The sequence below is a fragment of the Labeo rohita genome, chromosome 12, assembly GCF_022985175.1.
Source record: "Labeo rohita strain BAU-BD-2019 chromosome 12, IGBB_LRoh.1.0, whole genome shotgun sequence".
Taxonomy (NCBI): Eukaryota; Metazoa; Chordata; class Actinopteri; order Cypriniformes; family Cyprinidae; genus Labeo; species Labeo rohita.
Genome location: NC_066880.1, coordinates 26320099 through 26342867, shown reverse-complemented (window position 1 = coordinate 26342867; position 22769 = coordinate 26320099). Strand labels below are relative to the sequence as shown.

At 35.7% G+C, this 22769-nt stretch overlaps 1 protein-coding gene across 1 annotated transcript; it reads left to right on the top strand.

The window, feature by feature from the left end:
* Positions 1 to 4447: 4447 nt before the first annotated feature.
* Positions 4448 to 22366, top strand: LOC127173942 (angiotensin-converting enzyme). Its single transcript, XM_051124047.1, has 9 exons — positions 4448 to 4816; positions 16335 to 16505; positions 16589 to 16676; positions 19657 to 19800; positions 19889 to 20080; positions 21301 to 21398; positions 21480 to 21652; positions 21889 to 22112; positions 22197 to 22366. Exons 1-9 carry the CDS (start codon positions 4607 to 4609, stop codon positions 22343 to 22345), a joined length of 1449 nt encoding a protein of 482 aa, XP_050980004.1. The 5' UTR covers positions 4448 to 4606; the 3' UTR covers positions 22346 to 22366.
* Positions 22367 to 22769: the final 403 nt, after the last annotated feature.

Here is a 22769-nt window from a genome sequence, read left to right as displayed (position 1 = left end):
ATAACGAATAAAATCAATCTATGCAAGGCAAAAGGCATTTCCATCATGTGCAACGAAAAACCTCTGCTGACGCAGCTGACTGACATCTCGTTCTTGTATGTTGCGTTGTGTTAATAATATAATTTACAGCACAGTAAAGACTTTATAAATGAAATTAAATGTATGCAAACCTTTATTTCACTGAAGAAGTGTACCAAATCGGCTCCACCGAGAAGCGCTCTCTCCTGTAGAGGCTTAAAAATCACGCGCTCTGACTGTAACTCAGCAGCTGGGTTGTTTCGTCGCAGACAGGCTCAACTCAGCGGTTGGGTACAAAAAATAGCCCAATATTTAATAACACATTAAAAATGACCCAGCAGCTTTGTTACAAATTAAAAATAAGCCAATAAAGCAAGATGAAATCAGAATTTGGGGACAGCAATTTGCCGTCTATGCAAGGTCAGAAAACTCCCTTAAAAAAAAAAAAATCTTAATTTGTGCTCTGAAGATGAACAAAGGTCTTTGGAATGACATGAGGGTGTGTAATTAATGACCGAATTTTCATTTTTGGGTGAACTAACACTTTAAATATGTAATATGGATATTTTTTCCACTGGCCAGAAAGAAGACAAGTAATGAGAAACCAGCCCAAAATCTCTCAAAACCGACCAGTGCATGAAAAACCAGTGGTTTTGCCTGTAATGTCTAGTCTTAAACATGAGTGTACAAGATGACAGAATGGAGTGAGTGTTTATTAATAAGGCTCAGATTCACCGTGTGTAAAGTTTAACTTGCCAAGTGTCCTTGGCACAAGATGTTTAGGACTCTCTAAAGGACCATGCTGTTTTCTTCATTTTTCATGCCCCCCAAAAATGCCTAACTGGAGGTCACGCAGTGCAGATTTTTTCGGAGCAGACACTCGTTAGCTCAGTCAGTGAAGAACTCTGGACATGGTCATGACACCCATAAGCTGCCCTAAGCCGTTCTCTCAAAAAAGCGCACATCACATAAATTCCAGGAGGATGACATCGTTTGCTCAAGGATTACGGACAGATTCTCCAGTACGCTCAACTGGATGTGTGATTACGCACCTCTTGGTTCTCAACACAAGGAGATTTGTTCTCCAAGTCGCACTGTTCATTTTGACAGCGACCCTCTGATTGCACAATACAATCTTGGGTCCCTGAGATTTTCTGTAAAATTTCTTGCATGTACCTCACTGCAATGTCAAGTTCAGAACAATATTGCTACAGTTGAACCAGTGCAAAATGCAAGTTATTTTCCTAGCAATGGTATGCAATGCCACAACTTCCATTCCAATGCTGAGAGACAGTTTCCTGTGTGAGGAGACGAAACACTTGCAGAAATATGAATGGAAGAAACTGCAATGCTCAGTATAGCGGCTGTAGGAATGGAGGTCAAGAATTTCAAGTAAAAGAGCCAACTGTCACAGATGCACATGTAAAATCTTTTAACTGCGAAATCTTTATTGATTCTAATAAAGTAAATGAAAGAATAACTTATATATTGTTAGTTTTGAATACAATACTCATTTAGAACTGTGGTTAATCGTGAAAAATAACAGCGTAGTTACAGCAACTACATAAATATAAAATAAAATAAAAAATTAAATAAATCTTGGCGTATAACATTTTTCACTCAGAAATTGCTAGTTAATTTTACAAATAATTACAAAGTGTCGCCAAGAAACAGAATGAAATAAGACTGAACTAGTATATTCTTGTAAAACATACTTCAATAATCTTGTTTACAACTCATTTTTGGCCACCAAGATGACTGACTCGCCTTGCAGGGAGTTTGCTACAGTGGCCCAAAGGAATAGGTTTTGGTTTGTATAAATAATAAAATACTTGACATTCTTTATGCTAAGAAAAGACTCTTCAGAGCTCTTCATGCAAAATTCCAGATGTAATCATTGTAATGTAAGAAGCTATTTAAACCTCATCTTCCCATTTCACTTATCTATCACTACATTCTTAGTGAATAGAAAGCTACATTCTCCCTCTCTCCAAAGAATTACTGATTGAACAATCACTGAGGAGCTGGAGCTTGGCAGCTGTGCTCTGTATCTCCTCAGTCTGCAGGATCATCTACAACAGCAACAGTAATGCTTCAGAAAAGTCTTCAGAAAAGACAAAGCCAGACAAAGCAGAAGTTGAAAAGAAATTAAGGTTTTTGAGCAAAACATTCCAGGAATTTTCTCCATATGCTGTACTTCAACGGCGATCAGCGTGTTGACGGTCCAAATTAGAGTTTTAATGCAGCTTCTAAGGGCTTTACACGATCCCAGATGAGGAATAAGGGTCTTGTCAAGCGAAATCATGAAAAAAAATTATATACATTTTAAACAACAAGTACTTGTCCTGCACTAGCGCAACTTCACGCATTATGTAATCACATTGGAACACGTGTGACGTTGGCGAAAGTACTGACCCAGTGTATACAAAGTCAAACATCCTTTACAAAAAAGGTAAAACAACGATGTTAGACAATTTAGAAGTTCAAGGAGAAAATGAGTTTTGCACCTAGAACCGGAGTACACAGACGAAGAAACAACTACACGTGACCTTTCCAACTTGATTATGTAATGCGTGAATTCACGGACACACATTGCATTTTTGCTTAAAAAGTATTTAATTTGAATTTTTTTTTGTAGAAAATGACCAATCGTTTCTCTAGATAAAACCCTTATTCCTCGGCTGGGATCATGTTGAGCCCTATGATGCTGCATTAAATCCGCAATTTGGACCTTCAAGCCGCTGATCCCCAAGTCCACTATATAGAAAAATCCTGGAATATTTTCCTCAAACACCTTAATTTCTTTTTGACTAAAGAAAGACAAACATAAACATCTTGGATGACATGGGGGTGAGTAAACTGTCAGGAAATTTTTATTCTAAAAGTGAACACTTTAAACTCATTTAGTTGAACTAAAGAGTACATTTTGATCCAGTAAGTACATCTTCGCACTCTTAGGTTGCTTATGGTTCCATGAAGAACCTTTAAAGGGGTCATCGGATGCAAAGTTCACTTTTACATGTTATTTGAACATTAATGTGTGTTGGCAGTGTATGTACACATCTACCCTATAATGATAAAAATCCATGCAGTGGTTTTTAATTAATCTGTAAAAATAATATCTCCTTTTTCAAATCAAACCATCCTCAGATCCCTGTTGGTGTGGCGTCACACCGACAGAGGCCGCTCCCACGATAGTTTATTGACATGAGCGTCTTACCTCAGATCAGCTGACACAGTCCGACCTCTATTGTTTCGATGCCGGAGCAGGGATGTAAATTAGACAACAATATCTCCGACTGAGCAACTGAGGTGTTGTTTTGCTGGATGTAATAATGAACATTGTGGTCATCATTAAGTCCCGACATCTGAGCCACTGAAGATGCAGTGGATTGCATTTGTTTGTGAAGGAAATGCGCCTCCCTACATATCTACATAAATGCGTCAAAATGCAAATGGGTATCCGATGAGCCCTTTAACATCAATGGACATTTTTCATTTCACAAAAGGGTCTTTATAGTGGAAAAAGGTTTGTTAGATAAGAAAAAGAATGGTTCTTTTAAGAAGTGTTCACAGAAAATTTCTTTCGGGGAATCTGATGCAAAAAAACGTTCGTAATTCTATAATTGTGCAATTATGTAATCACTGTTACGGACTTTGAAATATGGTTAAAGTGGACTGCTGAGCGTACTGACAAAAATTTATAGTAAACTAAAATATTTAACTAAAAATTTACTGCAAACCTATTCAAAACAAGGAAATTATTTAAAGTCAGAGGGACAGTTCATCCAGAAATAAAAATGTTGTCATCATCATTTACTTCCTATGATGTCATTTCAAATCTGTTACATGGACAAAAAACATTTTTTTAAAAATAAAATGTTTAAAATAAAAATAAAACATTCTATTTTTTTTATGTTCCACAGAAGACAATAACAATCTTCAAAATAATGTTCCAAAGATGAAAGAGTAATAATAAATGGTGACTGAAATGACATTTGAAAATGACATTTTTTCTCTTTAATAAAAATACTTTCATACATTAACATGAGCTATAAAATGAATGATCATTTGTTCTTAGAAGAACAATGATATCTTTGATTTCAAAACCAGACTTTAGATTGAAAGTCTTGGAAACCTTAACATACAGTAGTTGGAGACACTGTTTAAGATGTTTTATAATATGCATGAAACATTACCAATGTCTGAGAATTTCACTGCTGTCTTAGAGAAATTAAGAACTCATTTTGCTTTCTACAGAAATCAGGGTGTCCAGAAAAAGTTAAAGGTAGAGGGAAAGCCTGGCAGAGAGAAGGAAGGAGAAAGTAGGAGGGACAGACAGAGAGAGAGAACGAGAGCAACTGTGTGTATCTTTCAAGAGAGAGGGAGGGCTGGGTTAAACTGGCACTTAAAAGAGCCGACTGTGATTGCTCTGTGCCTGATTAAAAGGGGAAAGGGGGAAGGAAGGACACAGATAGAAAGCAACCACTGGACAGGAGCATCCAGCAGTGAACGTGTCCAGACGGCTCCCCCGTGAACTTTCATTCCTGCACTTTTCTCGTTCCTCACTTTGCAGCTGTGGTCCATTATGTACCGGGCAGTGGTGCTGCTGACTCTCATCAGCACGAGCGCGGCTCTGAAACCCGAGTGGATGCCGGGGGATTATCCTACGACAGAAGCAGGGGCTGAGAGCTTCGTGAGAGACTACAACGCAACTGCCGAAGAGGTCTTCTACTTCAGCACAGAGGCCAGCTGGAACTACAACACCAACCTGACAGATCACAATTCGCAGCTGCAGGTACTGTGACATCTATGTGTTTTACAGACACCTAGTAATACTGCTTGTAGTCTAACAGGTACAACTGCACAAAACTTGATGTAATATGATCCACGATTGCCTTCCATGTGGAACGGTTGAATTTAGGCAGCGTGGTTCTGCTATAAAGCCTTTTTTGCCATCAGCCATTTCAATGACAGCCTGTAATAACCGAACAACTTACTACTGGGTTTTTATTGTCTGTCTTATGATTAGTTGTAAATCGTTTTAGGACTCCTGTAAAGTTTCACTACAGTGAGGGAGCAAGAATTGTGAGATTATTGAGTAACATACTGCTGAAGTGTAACACTTGTGTTAAGGATGTGACTAATCATTATAAGACCACAAGCATGTGTCATTTTCTTGCTGTTTCTCAGCTTTTGAGACATAATTCTTAGATGTGAAAAATTAAACAACTGACATACGGTAACAGCTGCAAACAGGGCAAGTTGCGTGAAGGATCTAAATGCAGCAGGTATTTATTAATAAACACAAGAAGGTAATCCAAGAATTCCAAATGATCCAAAAGGTAAAGGTAAATGCACAGCTTTGTGCAAAAGACGACTGAAACACAATGAGCAAAAAAAGTGCTATTTATACATAAACTGGAATAAGTAGGAAGTAAACGTAGGAAGTAAACGAGACATAAATGTGACTAATCAGAAACCACAGAAACAACCAAAGACATGCTTATTGTAGAAAACAGGAATTAAACCAAACAAGACGTGACGCAGACAGATCCTTAACACCGAAAACGAAGAAATGGGAGGGGAAAGTGATGATGAAACTCAGTGGGAGGGAGGCTAGGGACCACTTCACAGCTGGAGACCCCCATGGAGGAGCCAGCAAACGAGAAAAGTCTACAGTGAAACGGATCACCATGGCAGAACCAGATGGATGGAGATCCATGGTGGAGCCTGAGGAATGGAGGATGGTGGAAACCAAGACAGCCAGGACCAGACATTATCACTGGCTTGAAGGAACAAGGTGAAACGGAGGAATCGAGGACCACTGTGAAACCAAGAAGCAGCCTCATTAGCTGGATGGGACTAGCTGAGGAGGAAGGTCTAGAGTCCTAGACAGAATCAAGAAGTTTAACAAACTAGACTGGACCGGTGGAAGAAGAAGGGTTTTATGGGTGGGCATAGATGTGGGACTTAAATTCAGTGCAGACAGGCTGGTATCAGTGCTGTCAAGGAGAAACAATTGAGATGTTAAAATGTCATTTGGTGTCAAGTGTTGTGCATTTCATAGTGCAAAGTCTCAATCGTGTCATGCAATCAGATCATATTTTCAATCGCCAATATAGATAAGCCGATAATTATTTTATGGACAATGTTATAGGAGATACATTCTCCGTAATCAACACAAATTCTAAAACACTGTGTTGTCTAAACTGAAAATAACACACACACACACACACACACACACACAATTCAACCATACATGCAACAAATCAATTTCACAATATTAATAACATGGCACAAAATATTATTACTAATTCTGAGATATGCTTAAGATTACAATTAACAGTTCTTTTTTAAATCATGTGTGATGTTAAAAACAATCAACGTCTAGTGAGTGTTTGACAAAGACGAAAGTCATCTAAACATAAAAAAAAAAAAAAAATTCAATACTGACAACAATAAATTTAATAGAAAGGTAACATTTTACAGTAAATCTGCATTTGTTAACATTAGTTAACTATATTTGATAACATTTGAAATACTTCTGAAGCATTTATCAATCTTAGTTCATGTTAATTATTACATTTTCTAATGATTAAAATCAATACATTAATAAAATCAAATCAAAAGTACCTTAATATTATTTACCGGACATGAGAACATGAACTAACAATGAACAAATGTGGTTTTATTAACTAACATTAGCAAAGATAAATTACAGTAATAAATGTATTTATCATTGTTAGTTAAGGGTATAATTCATCCCAAAATTGAGAAAAAATAATTTTGTCATCATTTTCTCACCCTCACGTTGTTCAGAGTCTGTATAAATGTAGTTTTTTCTGTTCAAGAATGCTGGTAATCAAACAATCCCAATAATAAAAGACTAATTATATATATATACTATAACATAAAAATATTATATATACACAGCACCAGTCAAACTGTAAGAATTTTATTTTTTTTTTGATCCAAAGTACAGCAAAAACAGTAACATTCTGAAATATTTTTACTATTTAAAATAACTGATTTCTATTTATATTTAAAAATATATTTTAAAATGCTATTTATTTCTGTGATTTCAAAGCTGAATTTTTATAAAAACATTTATTATTATCATTATTATGTTAAAAACAGTTGAGCAGGAATTTTTCTGTTTTTTGATGAATAGAAAGTTTAGAAGAACAGCTTTTACCTGAAATAGAAATCTTTTGTAACATTATAAATGTCTTTATCATCACTTTTGATCAATTTAAAACATCCTTGCTAAATAAAAGCATTAATTTATATCATGTCTTGCCCCCCAAAAATTATACTGACTCCACAGTGGTACAGTGTATAATGTAACATAAGTTTTTTATTTCAGATAAATTCTGATCTTCTGATCTTTCTATTCATAAAAGAACCCTGAAAAAATGCACTCAACTGTTTTAAATATTGATAATATTAACAAAATTCTTGAACAGCAAATCAGCATATTAGAATTTCTGAAAGATCATGTGACACTAAAGACTGATGACTAATGAAACTGAAAATGTTTTTTTAAAGAGTAAAAATATTTCAATTTTTTCTGTTTTTGCTGTACTTTGGATCAAATAAATGCAGGTTTGGTGAGCAGAAGAGACTTCTTTAAAAAACATTAAAAATCTTACTGTTCAAAAACTTTTGACTGCTTTGCATACTATGAACTTCAGTGTTTACCAGCAACTGTTTAATTACCAACAGGATTGGAACAACTTGAGGGGTGAGTAAATGATGACAGATTTTTCGTTTTAGGGTGAACTATGCCTTTAATGGATTAACTTACTTAAGCTAATGAGACATTATTGCAAAGACTTACCAACATATCAGCCAATAACATATTTTAACAAAATGCACTTCAGTTAATTTCAACACAGAAAAATAGAAGTTAATACAGACTGTGAACAAAAAGATGCCAGTGTGATAAATGCAAAGGCGAGGTGGTCATCATTGCTCAAACACACACACACATACACACGCCTCCTTCAGACAGCTGTCTCAACACGGTTTCACAGCTGTCTCAACACTTGCACGCAGCTTTTCAAATGGGTGCTGGCACCGCTAACAGCTCAAACTCACTGTTAGACATCTAAACCAAACCTCAACAATATAAAAGCCGTAAAAAAGAGTTGATAGAGAGCTGGGCAGAACCTGAGCGACGCCTGGTGTGATGTCTATTATTTCAGACACATCAAACGAGGTGATCAAAGAGCCTCCGTTTCGGCAATCTCTACCGGAGGCGGCGGGCGTGAGGCCAGGTTGTTGCTGTGAGTGGGACTCACCCTGATTGCGTATGAAGATAAAGCAGCACTGTATCAAAGCAACACGCCCGTCGCACTCATTCCTCAGAGGCCGTGGTCACAGGATGCCGCTCATGGTTGCTGGAGCAGGTATTTTTGTTTTAGCAGTCATCATGACCGTAGGCATCTTGATGGTGTGCATTCAACAGATGGTTGACGAGAGGTTATGCTAATGCAGCATATGCTGATGTGCTTTTCAGGCACTGTTGATGACTGCAGCGATTTAGAATAACACAGGCGAGAAGCTGCTTATGTCTGCAAATGAAATTAGATAAGAAAAACTTGGATTTCGTCATTGAAAACTTGTGTGGGAAGCCATGACCCCAAATGAACCGTGGTGCGGCAAATGTTGCATGCAAACGTGGCAGCATCCACGTAGTCCACATCTCTGTCATCTCCCCTGAGCCCAATGAGTTTTAACAGACCCCTTAAAGTGCGCTGTCACTTTGGTGGGGGGTAACTGAGAATGAATGGGGGAAAGTCACATGAGAGGAGGCAATGACTCCATCGCAATATGATGGATATCATATCATATGACTAGGATAGGATATGACTAGTTATAATCAGCTGTGACTGGTTCATGCAATAAATCCCGCCTTTACACAAAACTGTTTGAATAACCAATATATTGGTGTTAAGGGGAAGACTAATTAAAAAAGTAAGTAAACAGCTCACACACATAGATATAACCACTTTGTTACATCAAAACGACTTAAAAATGGTGTGAAACATGATCTGTGGGAGTTTTTACTGAGTAATCAGCTTGGTGAAATTTAAAGTAAATCTCTGTGTCTGTGAATAATATTTACAGAGCTTTGATGACTGAAAAATTTAAAATACTTAAAATTTAACTATTAAAAAATAGCTGAACACACAGTAGACGTTCAATGTTTACATACACCTTTCAGAATCTGCAAAATGTTAATTATTTTACCAAAATAAGATGGATCATATAAAATGCATATTATTACAGAAGGTTCAAACGCTCACTGATACTCCAGAAGGAAACACAATGCATTAAAACCTGGGGGTGAAAACTTTTGAAATTTAAAGATCAGGGTAAATTTATTTTGTTTTCTGGGAAACATGCAAGTATTTTTCTGTAGTTTCTGAAGGGTAGTACTAAATGGAAAAAAATATGATATTTAGGCAAGATAAGAAAAATGTACACACCTTCATACTGTTCAAAAGTTTTCACCCCCCGGCTCTTAATGCATCGTTTTTCCTTCTGGAGCTTCAGTGAGCATTTGAACCTTCCGTAAAAACTGCATACAAGCCCCTGAGTTATCCTCATTGTGCAAAGATGGATCTCAAAATCATGCAGTCATTGTTGGAAAGGGCTCAAATACACAAAAATGCTGAAAAATTTGTGGGACCTCAAGAATATTTCTGAAGAACAGCAGGCAGTTTAACTGTTCAGGACAAACAAGGGACTCTATGAACAGTTATCACTAAATAAAAAACACAGCTGTGGATCATTCAGGTAACAACACAGTATTAAGAATCAAGCGTATGTAAACTTTTGAACAGGGTCATTTTTATAAATTATTATTTTCTCTTGTGGACTATATGTAAACGTCTTTTATGTGAAATCTTATTCAGGTCAGTACTAAATAAAAAATAACATGCATTTTGTATGATCCCTTTTATTTTGGTAAAATAATTAACATTTTGCAGATTCTGCAAGGTGTTTGTAAACTTTTTAACTGTACATTCACAAATAAAATATATTGTATAAATTACAAATTACTGCCTTGAGTTATTATTTTAGAATAAATTAAAAATGCTTAAAAACACTAACTTGATGAGATTTATAAATGGAATATTGATTACATAATTAACGTAAAAAAGTACAAGTATTATTATTATTATTATTATTTTTTTTTTTTTTTTTTTTTTCAAATATTGTTCGTTTTAACCAAGAAAATATGACAAGAACATAAATTTACATTTGATTTATAAAAAAACTTAAAAACACCAAGGCCAACACACACCACTGAATATTAATATTCTACCCTAATTTTAGCCCTGATAGATAGATCTTCTCCATTCTCAAATATTCTGACTGAACTTTAACAAAAAAACATAATTCATTAGTCAAACACTAATTTCTTTTCATGAAGTAAACTGTTAGATGTCGAACTTTAGTGATATTTAGAGATTTACTTAAGGTTATATAGTTTTTTATTATTGTGATACTCGCAAAGCCACTGAATTATTTATAGTATACAGCAGTAGAACCACATTTGAAATTGGCCTCAATCAGATGCCAAAAATCTGATCTGTGCCAGATGTCTGTAAAAAAATCAGAACTGTTTATGTAAATGCATCCCTAGGGTCTGCATTATTCATGCAGCGAATTCCACAATCCTCTTTACTGCCATGCCACTCCCATACATAAGAAATGCTCTCTTTCTGTGGCAGACTGGCTATGTGTAGCCCATAATTTCATTTCTGTATCAAGTGAGGCCAGTCAGCACATCAGATCAAACAGTCAAGAGGTCTTTTAATTTGCTTCCAAAAATAAAACTCTCAGAAAAGAGCACAAGCAGGCCCTTTAAAAACAGTTTAGATCCTTCAAAGACACAATGAGGTGGAAAACGAGTACAATCTGCTCGGGAAACTCACATTCCATACCCATCAAACATCTGCCGATTAAAGAGAGGGAAGTGTTTAAGGAGGTTTGCAGGGAGCCAGGCACACACAAGATTGAGCTCTAAAGCTCATCTCCCTTTTTATAGTGTCATTTGCAAGTCGTTAAGATGTTACTTGTACATGTCAAGCCTTGAACCTTGCACCCCATTCTGACTTATCATCACATTCTTACATAAACATGACAGAACAAATGGGACCTTGGAAGGAGAGGTGAAAAAACAAGAAGCTGGCTGTCTTTATCTCTGAGGAAAACCAAAAGGATGCGAGATAATGGAGATAAATGCACGTCACCAGCTTGTTAATCAGTGATGGAAGCTCATCTTCACTCAGGTCAACAAAGACATCACCCCATGAGCTAATGAGCGCAACCGCTGTGACAGGGTCATCGCGCCCTGCGGTTATCATAACAGAGAAGGGATGCTGGGGTCAAAACGTCCACAGCAGGACGCCGTAAAACATCAAGAAAGAGTGACGCACCCAAGACCAGGATACAATAAACATTTAGGAAGAATGTACACTAAAAATGTTAGGAATTTTAACAGAAAAAGAATGTAAAAATGCTAGATTAAACCCCTGTTGTTGCCTTAAAATATTTAAAATATATACAAATTATTTTATGTAAACTTACTTCTAAACATTTTTTAAATAATCATTTATTTTATGATATATTGTATTTTTTATACATTTTTTTGGAAGTAAAGAATATAAACCCCCTTTAATTTATACCAAAAAATTATATGTGAACCTGGACCACAAAACCAGTCTTAAGTCGCTGGGGTATATTTGTAGCAACAGCCAAAAATACATTGTATGGGTCAAAATTACTGATTTTTATTTTATGCCAAAAATCATTAGGAAATTAAGTAAAGATCATGTTCCATGAAGATATTTTGTAAATTTCCTACTGTAAATATATCAAAACTTAATTTTTGATTAGTAATATGCATTGCTAAGAACTTCATCTGAACAACTTTAAAGGTGATTTTCTCAGTATTTTGATTTTTTTGCACCCTCAGATTCCAGATTTTCAAGTAGTTGTATCTCAGCCAAATATTGTCCTGTCATAACAAACCATACATCGATACAAAGCTTATTTATTCAGCTTTCAGATGATGTATAAATCTCAATTTCAAAAAATTGACCCTTATGACTGGTTTTGTGGTCCATGGTCACATATTACATATAATAACACCATACATGTGTATGAAAGGCTAAATATTGTTAAAACGATTTATTTATTTAAAGGCAAGACGGTTCTGGTGAAACTTTGTGTGACGATGCGGAATTGATAATATTCTATTTAAAATTATGTATAGTTGTTGTTGTTTTTGTGGAATCATGTAGTTCACGTTTATTGCATTATTTTACTGTTGTGTGCCACACTAATGGTGTTTTGTGTTTCCTAGAGAATTCTGTTTCTGAACAATTAACAATTAGTAAAAATCTTGCTTTAAGATTAACATCCTGAAGTAAACGTAGATCGCTACATATAATAACTCACAGTTCAGAAAACGAATCAGATTTTGATTAATTAACTTTTGAGAAGCCATTCATGCTTCAAACATTGGTTTTGAATAGACTAAACTTTGTGTAAAGAATTTTTGTCTTAAAGGGATAGTTCTCCAAAAAATTAATTCTGTCATAATTTACTCACCCTCATATCATTCTAAAACATTATTATGGAACCCCAATAAAATATTAGGTTAAGGTCATTTCATGACTTTTTTTTCCCTCGCATTTGAAGCAATTGCATAATACAAACTCGCAATTCTGACTTTTTTCTCAGAACTGTGAGATATAAATTCACATTTGCAAGTTATAAAGTCAGTATTGCAAGATATAAACTCACAATTCTGACTTTTTTCTCAAAACTGCATGATATAAACAATTGCAAGAAAAAAATCATAATTGCAAGATACAAACTTGCATTTGCAAGAAAAAAAAAACAGTTATCTCACAATTCTGACTCTTAAAATTGACTTTTTTCACAATTGAAGCTATGAAGCTACTGTGTAATAAACTCGCAATTCTGACTTTTTTCTCAGAACTGCATGATATAAACTTACAATTGCAAGAAAAAAAATTATAATTGCAAGATACGAACTTGCATTTGCAAGAAAAAAACAAAAAAGTATTGTATGAGAATCTCACAATTCTGACTCTTCTTGCAATTCTGATATTTTTGTGATTTGTGAGATACAAAATCGCAATTGCGAGTTATAAAGTACAGTTCTGAGGAGGAAAAGACTGATATGTTCTCAGAATTTGCGAGTTTATATCTCACAATTTTGACTTAACTTGCAATTGCATGTTACAAGGCCAAAATTACCAGATACTTCACAAGTCACATTTGTGAGTTTAAATCTCAGTTCTCACTTTATTTCTCAGAATTGTGAATTTATATCTTGCAATTCTGACTTTCTGTGAGAATTGTGAGTTTATATCTTGGAATTCTGAGTTTTTTCTCATAACTGCTACTTTATATCACACAAATCTGAGAAAAAAGGTCAGAAATGTAAGTTTATATCTTGCAATTCTGACTTCATTTCTCAGAATTGTGAGTTTATATCTTGCAATTCGGATTAAAAAGTCAGAATTGCGAGCTTGTATTATGCAATTCTGAGAAATAAAAGTCAGAATTGCATGATGTAAGCTTGCAATTGCAAGAAAAAAAGTCAGAAGTGTGAGATGTCACAATTAAATGTTTTTTTTTTATTTAGTGATGGAAACAGGCTTCCATACATTATGATTTTCTTTCTTTTGCAGAACATAAAAAATATCCAGTATATTTTTACTTTGTAGTATTTTTTGGCCAAACAGTGGAGGCCAGTGGTCACCAAAACTGTTTCTTTACCAACGTTCCTCCAAATCTTCTTTTGTAAGAACATGTAAATCTTTCATAAAGCTTTGAAATCCTGTTGGGAAGCTCAATGCTTGGACAAATATCCAATTTCTCCTCTATATCCCCACATCCCTCACCCAACACAAGACCTAAGTCTGTCGAATACACACAGTGTGGGAGAAATCACTGTCCCTGACAATACAGCCACATTCTCAGCTCAATGATGTCTGACACAACTAAAAGTCTCTCCACAGCAGGCACACTACACTGTTTTTATGGCATATGAGCTAGCAGGTGCTTTATACCTCAGTCTGGATTGTTTCAGGTGCTGTTCGTGTTCCCCAAAATAAATTTTCCCCAGAAGAAATTATTTCCTGTCAAGACCCAAAGAATAAATTGATGGATGGTGTGAACTCAGTCACTTCATTTCACCCCTTGTTGCTGCAAAAGCAATTCAAGCTCTTATTGAAAACATAACAAGAATGAAAGAAACTTGAAACTGTTCTATGACTGAGGGAGAGCAAGAAATGATTATCAACAGAGAATGCAGAGAGAGAACAGAAAATCATGGGAAGGAAAAGAGATATGAGAACTTGACAAAGTTATTAAGACTCAAACCCATTTCTCCCACATAAGCATCAGGCTTAGTCAGAGCACATGCAATAACTGCTAACTCAAGACTACATAATTAAATTGACTGAAATACATACAATTCATCAACAAGAAACTGCATTTGCAGGCCTGGTTATTTGAATTGCTGATTTCTGAACCAATGACTCTTATGAGCTGGCTCTTTTTTTAGTAAATGAAAAACATACATTACCATTACATTCCAATTCACAAACAAATTTCATTTGAAGTGATTTTTTTTTTTTTGTAAACAAAAAAAGACTCAGTGCGACTAGTGTTGTCTTTTGAACAAATGATTCTTATGAGCGGATTCTTTTTAGTGAATCAAAAACATATAATGTAACCATTGTATTCCAAATCACAAACAAATTATGCTTATAAGTGATACTTTTCAGCGAAGCAAAAAGATTCAGTGTGACTAGTGTTGTCTGATTTCTGAACAAATGACTCTTGAGCTGATTCTTTTTGTAGTAATTCAAAAATATACAACATGACAATTACATTCCAATTCACAAACAAATTCGCTTATAAGCGATTATTTTTTTAGTGAAGCAAAAAGATACAGTGTGACTACTGTTGTCTGATGTCTAAACAAATGACTCTTATGAGCGGGCTTTTTTTTTTAGTGAATGAAAAACATACAACATCACCATTACATTCCAATTCACAAACAAATTCCACTTATAAGCGAATCTTTTTGCTTCCGAGTTCGATTCCTATCTTGAGGTCCTTTGCCGATCCTGCTCCCCTCTCTCCACCTAATGCTTTCCTGTCATCTCTTCACTGTACTACTTTTGCTTCGCTGAAAAGAATCACTTCTAAGCATAATTTGTGATTTCGAATGCAATGGTCACATTGAATGTTTTTGATTCACTAAAAAGAATCAAAGTCATTCATTTGGAAGACAACACTAGGCGCACTGAACCTTTTTGCTTCACTAAAAAGAATCAAACAAATGACTCTTAAGAGCTGATTCTTTTTTTAGTGAATCAAAAACTTACAACATGACCATTAGATTCCAATTCACAAACATTTTCCACTTAAAAGCGATTCTTTTTAGTGAACCAAAAAGACTCAGTGCATCTAGTGTTGTCTTCCAAACAAATGATTATTTTTTTTAGTGAATCAGAAACGTACAATGTGACCACTGCATTCCAAAATACAAACAAATTCTGCTTATAAGTGATTCTTTTTAGGGAAGCAAAAAGATTCAGTGTAACTAGTGTTGTCTGATTTCCGAACAAATTAATCTTATGAGCTGGTTCTTTTTTTAGTGAATCAAAAACTTACAACACAACCATTACTTTCCAATTCACAAACAAATTCCGCTTATAAGCGATTATTTTTTTGTGAAGCGAAAAGATTCATTGTGACTAGTGTTGTCTGAACAAATGATTCTTATGAGATGGTTCTTTTTAGTGAATTAAAAACATACAACACAAGCTATGCTTTCAAATTCCTGAAAAAAACATCAACTTTTTTTTGTGTTAAGCAAAAATCTGCAATGTGTCTAGTGTAGGCTAGTCTGATTCTTAAATAAATGAGTATTATGAGCCTGTTCATTTAATGACTAACTCAATTAAAACTCTAAAAGAAAAAGTTATGGGATTGAATCAGTCTGACAAATCCTACAATTAACTAAAATGATTAGAGCATTTGCTGAATCAACATCTTCTGACTCACTTACTGAACTGCAAATTAGCACTGTTTTCAGAAATGTTTGTTACTATTATTACTGACTGATCACTTTGCATTTCATGAAATGCTGAAAACCAATTTAATTAACCACATGATATTTTTGTGAAAGTCTGTCTCATTAATAATGACCACTGGAATAATCAGACTCTCTTTATTGTTTCCTTCAGGTTGCTGCATCTTTGGAAGAGCAGGCTTTCACAGAAGCATGGGGTCAAAAAGCAAAGGCTCTCTTCAGTGATGCTCTCATGGACACCTTCGTTAACCCAGACCTGAAGAAACTCATCAGTAAGATTAATGTTCTGGGACCCGCCAATCTCCCAACCGCAGAGAGAGAGCGGGTGAGTTGACTGCTGGAGCTGTGGAAGAAGAGCTACTGAAGACACATCAAGACGTGTTTTGATCGCTCTCTTTGTTTTCTTAGTACAATACCATTCTGAGCCAGATGGACAGCATCTACTCAAAGGCACAGGTGTGTCCCCCTGCAGAGAAATGCTGGTCTTTGGAGCCTGGTGAGAAACGCTTCCAACACTTTGTTGATGTGTGTCAGTAAGGGTCAAAATGAAGTTGAAAATACACACGCATATACTAAAGGAAGTAGAAGTGCTTGCAATCCCTGTTGAAAAAAAAACAGCATTTGCTGGTTAGGTATGTTTTGAAGCAAGGCAGCTGGTTTGAGCTGGTTTAAGCTAAGCTGGTCCTTAGTTGGTCATTAGCTGGTTTGAGCTCGTCCTAAAGAGCAGCTAGCTGAAAAGGACCATCTTAGGATCAACACCTGACCAGGGGTGCGTTTCCCAAAAGCATCGTTAGCTAACTATGGTGGTTAGGTCTATTGAACTCTATTGGTAACGACGGAACTTGCGACTATAGTTGGTTTTGGGAAACACACCCCCGCTTAAACCAGCTCATAACCAGTTTACAACCAGTTCAGAACTATCTTAAAACCAGATCAGATCCAGCTTAAACCTGCTGCCATGCTTCAAAACATACCTAACCACCATATGCTATTTTTTCAACAGGGATACAACAAAGGAATTGTGTTTTTAGACTTGTTGCATGAGAATGGTTAACAAGCTAGAAATTAAAGAACACTAATCACAACTGAGTAAGCAAAAGTAGCAATTACACATTTGCAGACGGATTACATGACTGAGGACAGCAGCCTGATTGAGAGTATGGTATTGCTTTTACAGAATAGTTAAAAATAAAAAAGAACTCATTCAGTTTTGTTCTGCCAACAAAATCTCTAGTAAACATACAGTAGTGAATGATTTTGTCTGTGAAATTAGAAATTAGCCTTTTTTCCCCTAACCTTTTAGAACCTAATTAAATTTATGCATCATCTTTTGTGTCAAATTCTTAAATGTAACCAATAAATTCAAATAGTAAGACACCATAGGGCTGTTACCAGTCAAATGAAATCAGTATCAAAATTCGTGTTTGTAATGCAAAGGTGGCACAGAATCTGCACCTGAAGTGGCATTTAGATGCATTTACATGGCCTAATTAATGCAGGACATGAATGCAGTTAACCTGCAGTTACAAATTCATAATTAATGTTTTGATTTTTAAAATGAAAAATGTTGAATACTGATATTTGAAATGATTTTGAGGGAAAAAAGGGAAATGCACTTTAAAAATAAACCTAAAATCACCAGTAGTTGGTGGCAAATCACTGCATGAGTGAGTCATTGAGTCATTCATTCAACAGATTCGTTCAAAATGCTGACTGATTTAGTAACGAAATACCATCATGTGTTGCTCAGAGATGCAAAACGGTTCTGCTGTGGTTTCGTTGTCTAAAGACAGCAAAAACAAGAACTGCTGTGTCTAAAATGTAAGTCACTTGATACTAAATTTTTGATTATTGAACTGGGCTGCGTTTCCTAAAAGGATCCTAAGCCTAAGTTGGTCGTGGAACCACTGTCATCAATGGAGCTATGATGAACTTAGGTTTACAATGCTTTTGAGAAACACAGCCCTGTTCATCAAATCAATACCACATTTGCAATCATGCTGACATTTGGAGAAAAAAAAAAACTGTACTCTTCGTGTCATAACAACAATTACTATCGTAGACTACATATATATATATATATAAGCACACCCCATATATAACTCTGGGTAACACTTTATTTTAAGGACCAATTCTCACTATTAACTAGCATGAATATTACTAGCGTGTTGGCTGTTTATTAGTACATATATTAATGCCTTATTATGCATATTTTAGATCCCTTAATCCTTAACCCCATACCTAAACTTAACAACTAGCTATTAATAAGTAGCAAATAATAAGCAGGCAGTTCTACTGAGTGAAAATTTGGACCTTAAAATAAAATGTGACCTAATTGTAACCTTAAGTAAGAATTCTTGTAAAATCCCTACCACTTGATCTCACTTGCCTTATTCTCAACATTTACTTTTACTAAATGTTTGTTTACATTAACACTGTTAGGTTAACGATTTTTGTTGCCTAACCAACAGAACATTGTACTTAAAGTGTTTAGCTCATCTTGAAAGGTTGCTTTTATCTGAAGAGTGCACCGTTACAACCATGTCACAACACAGTTTCACATCTGCTAATAACATCATTAATCTCTGTAATATTCAAAACCCAAAACTATCTGTTAACTGCTTCTCTGGGTGAAATCACATGTTTGTTCTAACAGTGTTTTCATTCATGTGGACAGAACTTACTTACAACTGCAACGGATGTGTGTTTTTTTCCATCTCCAAATACATGTACACGAAAAGCCACAAACAAACAGCAATAACTCTAACTCTGTATAAATACACAGAACTAACTTCTATCTGATGTCCATTAACTCTTGCCTACTGGTTCTATCCTCCACTTCATGGATCCAGCATATGATCCAAAGCTAAAATCAACATGTTGTATCCTGTGCTCCTAAAAGATTCCGTTTAAGGCTTTTTTCTGAGAAACTGCACTGATTTAGTTTCTGTGAACCACAAAAATCCGGAACACAGTTGTAAACAAACGCCCTTTCTTCATCTGGGGCTTATCTGCAACACTCAGCACAACCTAAATATTGAACAAGAAGCTGTTTACTACAGAGTCAGCATTGAAAATGAATATTTGCTGAAAATGTACTTACCCTAAGGCCATCCAAGATGTAAATCAGTTTGTTTCTTCATCAGAAAAGATTTGGAGAAATGCAGCATTACATCACTTGCTCACCAATGCATCCTTTGCAGTGAATGGGTGCCGAAGAATAAGAGTTTAAACAGCTGATAAAAACATCAAAATAATACTAAATTAACATGGAGCAAAAAGCTGCAAGTTTGTAAGAAACAAATCCATCATTAAGGCATTTTTAACTTCAACATGTTGCTAAAAATGCAAGTAATCTATCCATAATATTGCTCCAAAACTGTTCTGATTAAGGCACAAACTTTACATCTTAACTACAAATTCTGAGTGCACTATTCCTTTAATTATGCATTTACATTTTTTATGTGTTTTTTTAGAGCTCACAGATATCATGGCTACTTCAAGAAGCTATAAAAAGCTTTTGTATGCCTGGGAAGGCTGGCACAATGCTTCAGGGGTTCCACTTAGATCCCTCTACCCTCAGTTTGTGGAGCTCAGCAACAGCGCATCAAAGATGGACGGTGAGTGAGTAATTCTTTTGGATGATTGGAGACTGGAGAAAGATAAAGACAGATTTGACGCCCCATTGCTCTTATCTGTTCTCCTCAGGCTTTAAAGATACAGGCGATTACTGGCGTTCCTGGTACGACTCTCCAACCTTTGAGCAAGACCTAGAGACTCTGTTTAAACAGCTGGAACCTCTCTACCAAAACCTGCACGCCTTTGTCCGCAGAAAGCTCTACGACTACTACGGTTCTAAATACATCAACCTCAAGGGTCCCATCCCCGCCCACCTCCTGGGTAAATTCATCAGATTGTGAAAAATACAAATTTATGAATGATTAAAGATGGTGTATTATTAATGTAATTACACAACTAGTTTTACAAAGCCAGATTTTTGACATACAGCAAAAAATATCATTTTAGTATACTATGGCCAAAAAGTGCCCACGTAGACATGAAAAGACATTTAGACTGCATTTACTGTACAGTTGAAGTCAAAAGTTTACATACACCTTGAGTCCCTTGTTTGTCCTGAACAGTTTAACTGCCTGCTGTTCTTCAAAAAAAAATCCTTCAGGTCCCACAAATTAATTGGTTTTTCATTATTTTTGTGTATTTGAATAATTTCCAACAATGACTGTATGATTTTGAGATCCATCTTTTCACACTGATGGACTCATATGCAACTATTACAGAAGGTTCAAACACTCACTGATGCTCCAGAAGGAAACGTGATGCATTAAGAATTTGTAGATCAGGGTAAATTTAACTTATTTTGTCTTCTGGGAAACATGCAAGTATCTTCTGTAGCTTCTGAAGGCCAGTACTAAATGAAAAAATATGATATTTAGGCAAAATAAGAAAAATGTTTTTTTCAAAAGTTTTCACCCCCATACTCTTAATGCAGTGTTTTCCTTCTGGAACATCAGTGAGCATTTGAACCTTCTGTGATAATTGTCCCTCAGTTGTCCTCAGTGTGAAAAGATGGATCTCAAAATCATACAGTCACTGTTGGAAATGGTTCAAATACACAAAAATGCTGAAAAACCAAATAATTTGTGGGACCTGCAGGATTTTTCTGAAGAACAGCAGGCAGTTTAACTGTTCAGGACAAACAAGGGACTCATGAACAACTATCATTAAAAAACAAAACAAAACAGCTGTGGATCATTCAGGTAACAACACAGTATTAACTCCCTGGGGTCGACGATCATGCCAGCGAGACCAGCTCACTTTTTTTTTTTTAGATCAGTGCGAAAGACACTAAAAATACTCTGTCGATTTTGGAATCAAGTCTGTGTAAACTTTTGAATGGGGTCATTTTTATAAATTCAAGTATTATTTTCTCTTACGGACTCTTGCGTAACAACACGGTTCGGTTCATGCGGTTAAATGTATTTGTTTTCTACATTGTGATTGTCATATATAACAATTGAAATTCGAAATATTTGCGATTGCTGAGAAGGAAGTTTGGGTGCTTGCGGTGATGTTCTCATTGTGTATGGTTTCTATTTCAGGCAACATGTGGTCACAAACGTGGAACAACATCTACAACATGATGGTCCCTTTTCCTGACAAGCCCAGTATAGATGTGACACACACAATGGTTGATAAAGTATGCAAACAGAACTACATCCTGATGGGCGAACAACACCCTAAGCGCTCCAGAGAGTGATAAAGTCATTTGTATCCACAGGGTTATAATGCTACTCATATGTTCCGGGTGTCCGAGGAGTTCTTCACCTCTCTGGGTTTGATCGAAATGCCTCCTGAGTTTTGGGACAAGTCCATGCTGGAGAAACCCACTGATGGAAGGGATGTGGTCTGCCATGCCTCTGCCTGGGACTTCTACAACCGCAAAGACTTCAGGTATGTTAATCATATCTCAGTGAAGTCATTCATATTGTTGCACAGTGGCAAACTGTGTTTCAGGGTATCTGATGTTTGTGTATTATCCTCATCTTTGTTCTTAATTAGTCGTTTCAAAATATTGGAAGGGATTGGGAGGAATAGGCAGGAATTACTGTACTATAAAAAAGAAAATTAAACAAATCACCATCAAATATATTCTTAAGTAATATAGCGAAATGTGTGATCCCTGACAGAATCAAACAGTGCACCACTGTGACCATGGAGCAGCTTTTCACCGTGCATCACGAGATGGGCCATATTGAATATTACCTTCAGTACAAAGACCAGCCGGTCAGCTACCGTGGTGGAGCCAATCCTGGCTTCCATGAGGCTGTAGGGGATGTGCTGTCTCTGTCTGTGTCCACACCCAAACATCTCCACACCATCGGACTCCTGGACCAAGTGACTGATGATGCTGGTAGGTGAAAGACATTCAGAATGATATACTCATCATGTAAACCTACAATAATGACATTATAATTACGTCTTTGATATTCTATAGAGAGTGACATCAACTACCTGTTGAAGATGGCTTTGGAAAAGATCGCCTTCCTTCCTTTTGGATACCTCATTGATCAGTGGCGCTGGGGTGTGTTTAGTGGTCAAACACCACCTGAACGTTACAACGCAGAATGGTGGTACCTCAGGTAAAAAAACAACAAAAAAAATCTCATAATAGAAAACTGGGCTCAGCAATGGGCAAATATGGGTAGATTAATTACAAATCGCAGTCTGTTACTGATTCCAAATTGCATGACAAAAATTGTAATTAGTAAAGTAAGCCATTTTACATTTAGGTAATATAATCAGACTACTTTTAGATTACTTTGACCCAACTCGTTTATCACATTAATTTAATAGGATAATCTTGTACCATACTGATATAAAAATACAAACAGTAAGAAAAAATAAGTGCATTAAACATTACATTATCAGGGTTTCCCAAACTGGAGTTCGTGAAGGAACTGCAAGGGGTTCAAAAAGCTAATAATTAAATCATAAAAATGTCAAATTAAAATAAGGCATTTTAAAACAACAATCAAAATAAAATACTTACTAAAGAAATGAAATATTT

Excerpts from the sequence above, each read along its gene's own strand:
- LOC127173942 (XM_051124047.1), top strand. The coding sequence starts at position 4,607 with ATGTACCGGGCAGTGGTGCTGCTGACTCTCATCAGCACGAGCGCGGCT. Across the intron at positions 4,817-16,334 it reads ATCACAATTCGCAGCTGCAG|GTTGCTGCATCTTTGGAAGA; the intron begins GTACTGTGACAT and ends TGTTTCCTTCAG. Across the intron at positions 16,506-16,588 it reads CAACCGCAGAGAGAGAGCGG|TACAATACCATTCTGAGCCA; the intron begins GTGAGTTGACTG and ends TTGTTTTCTTAG.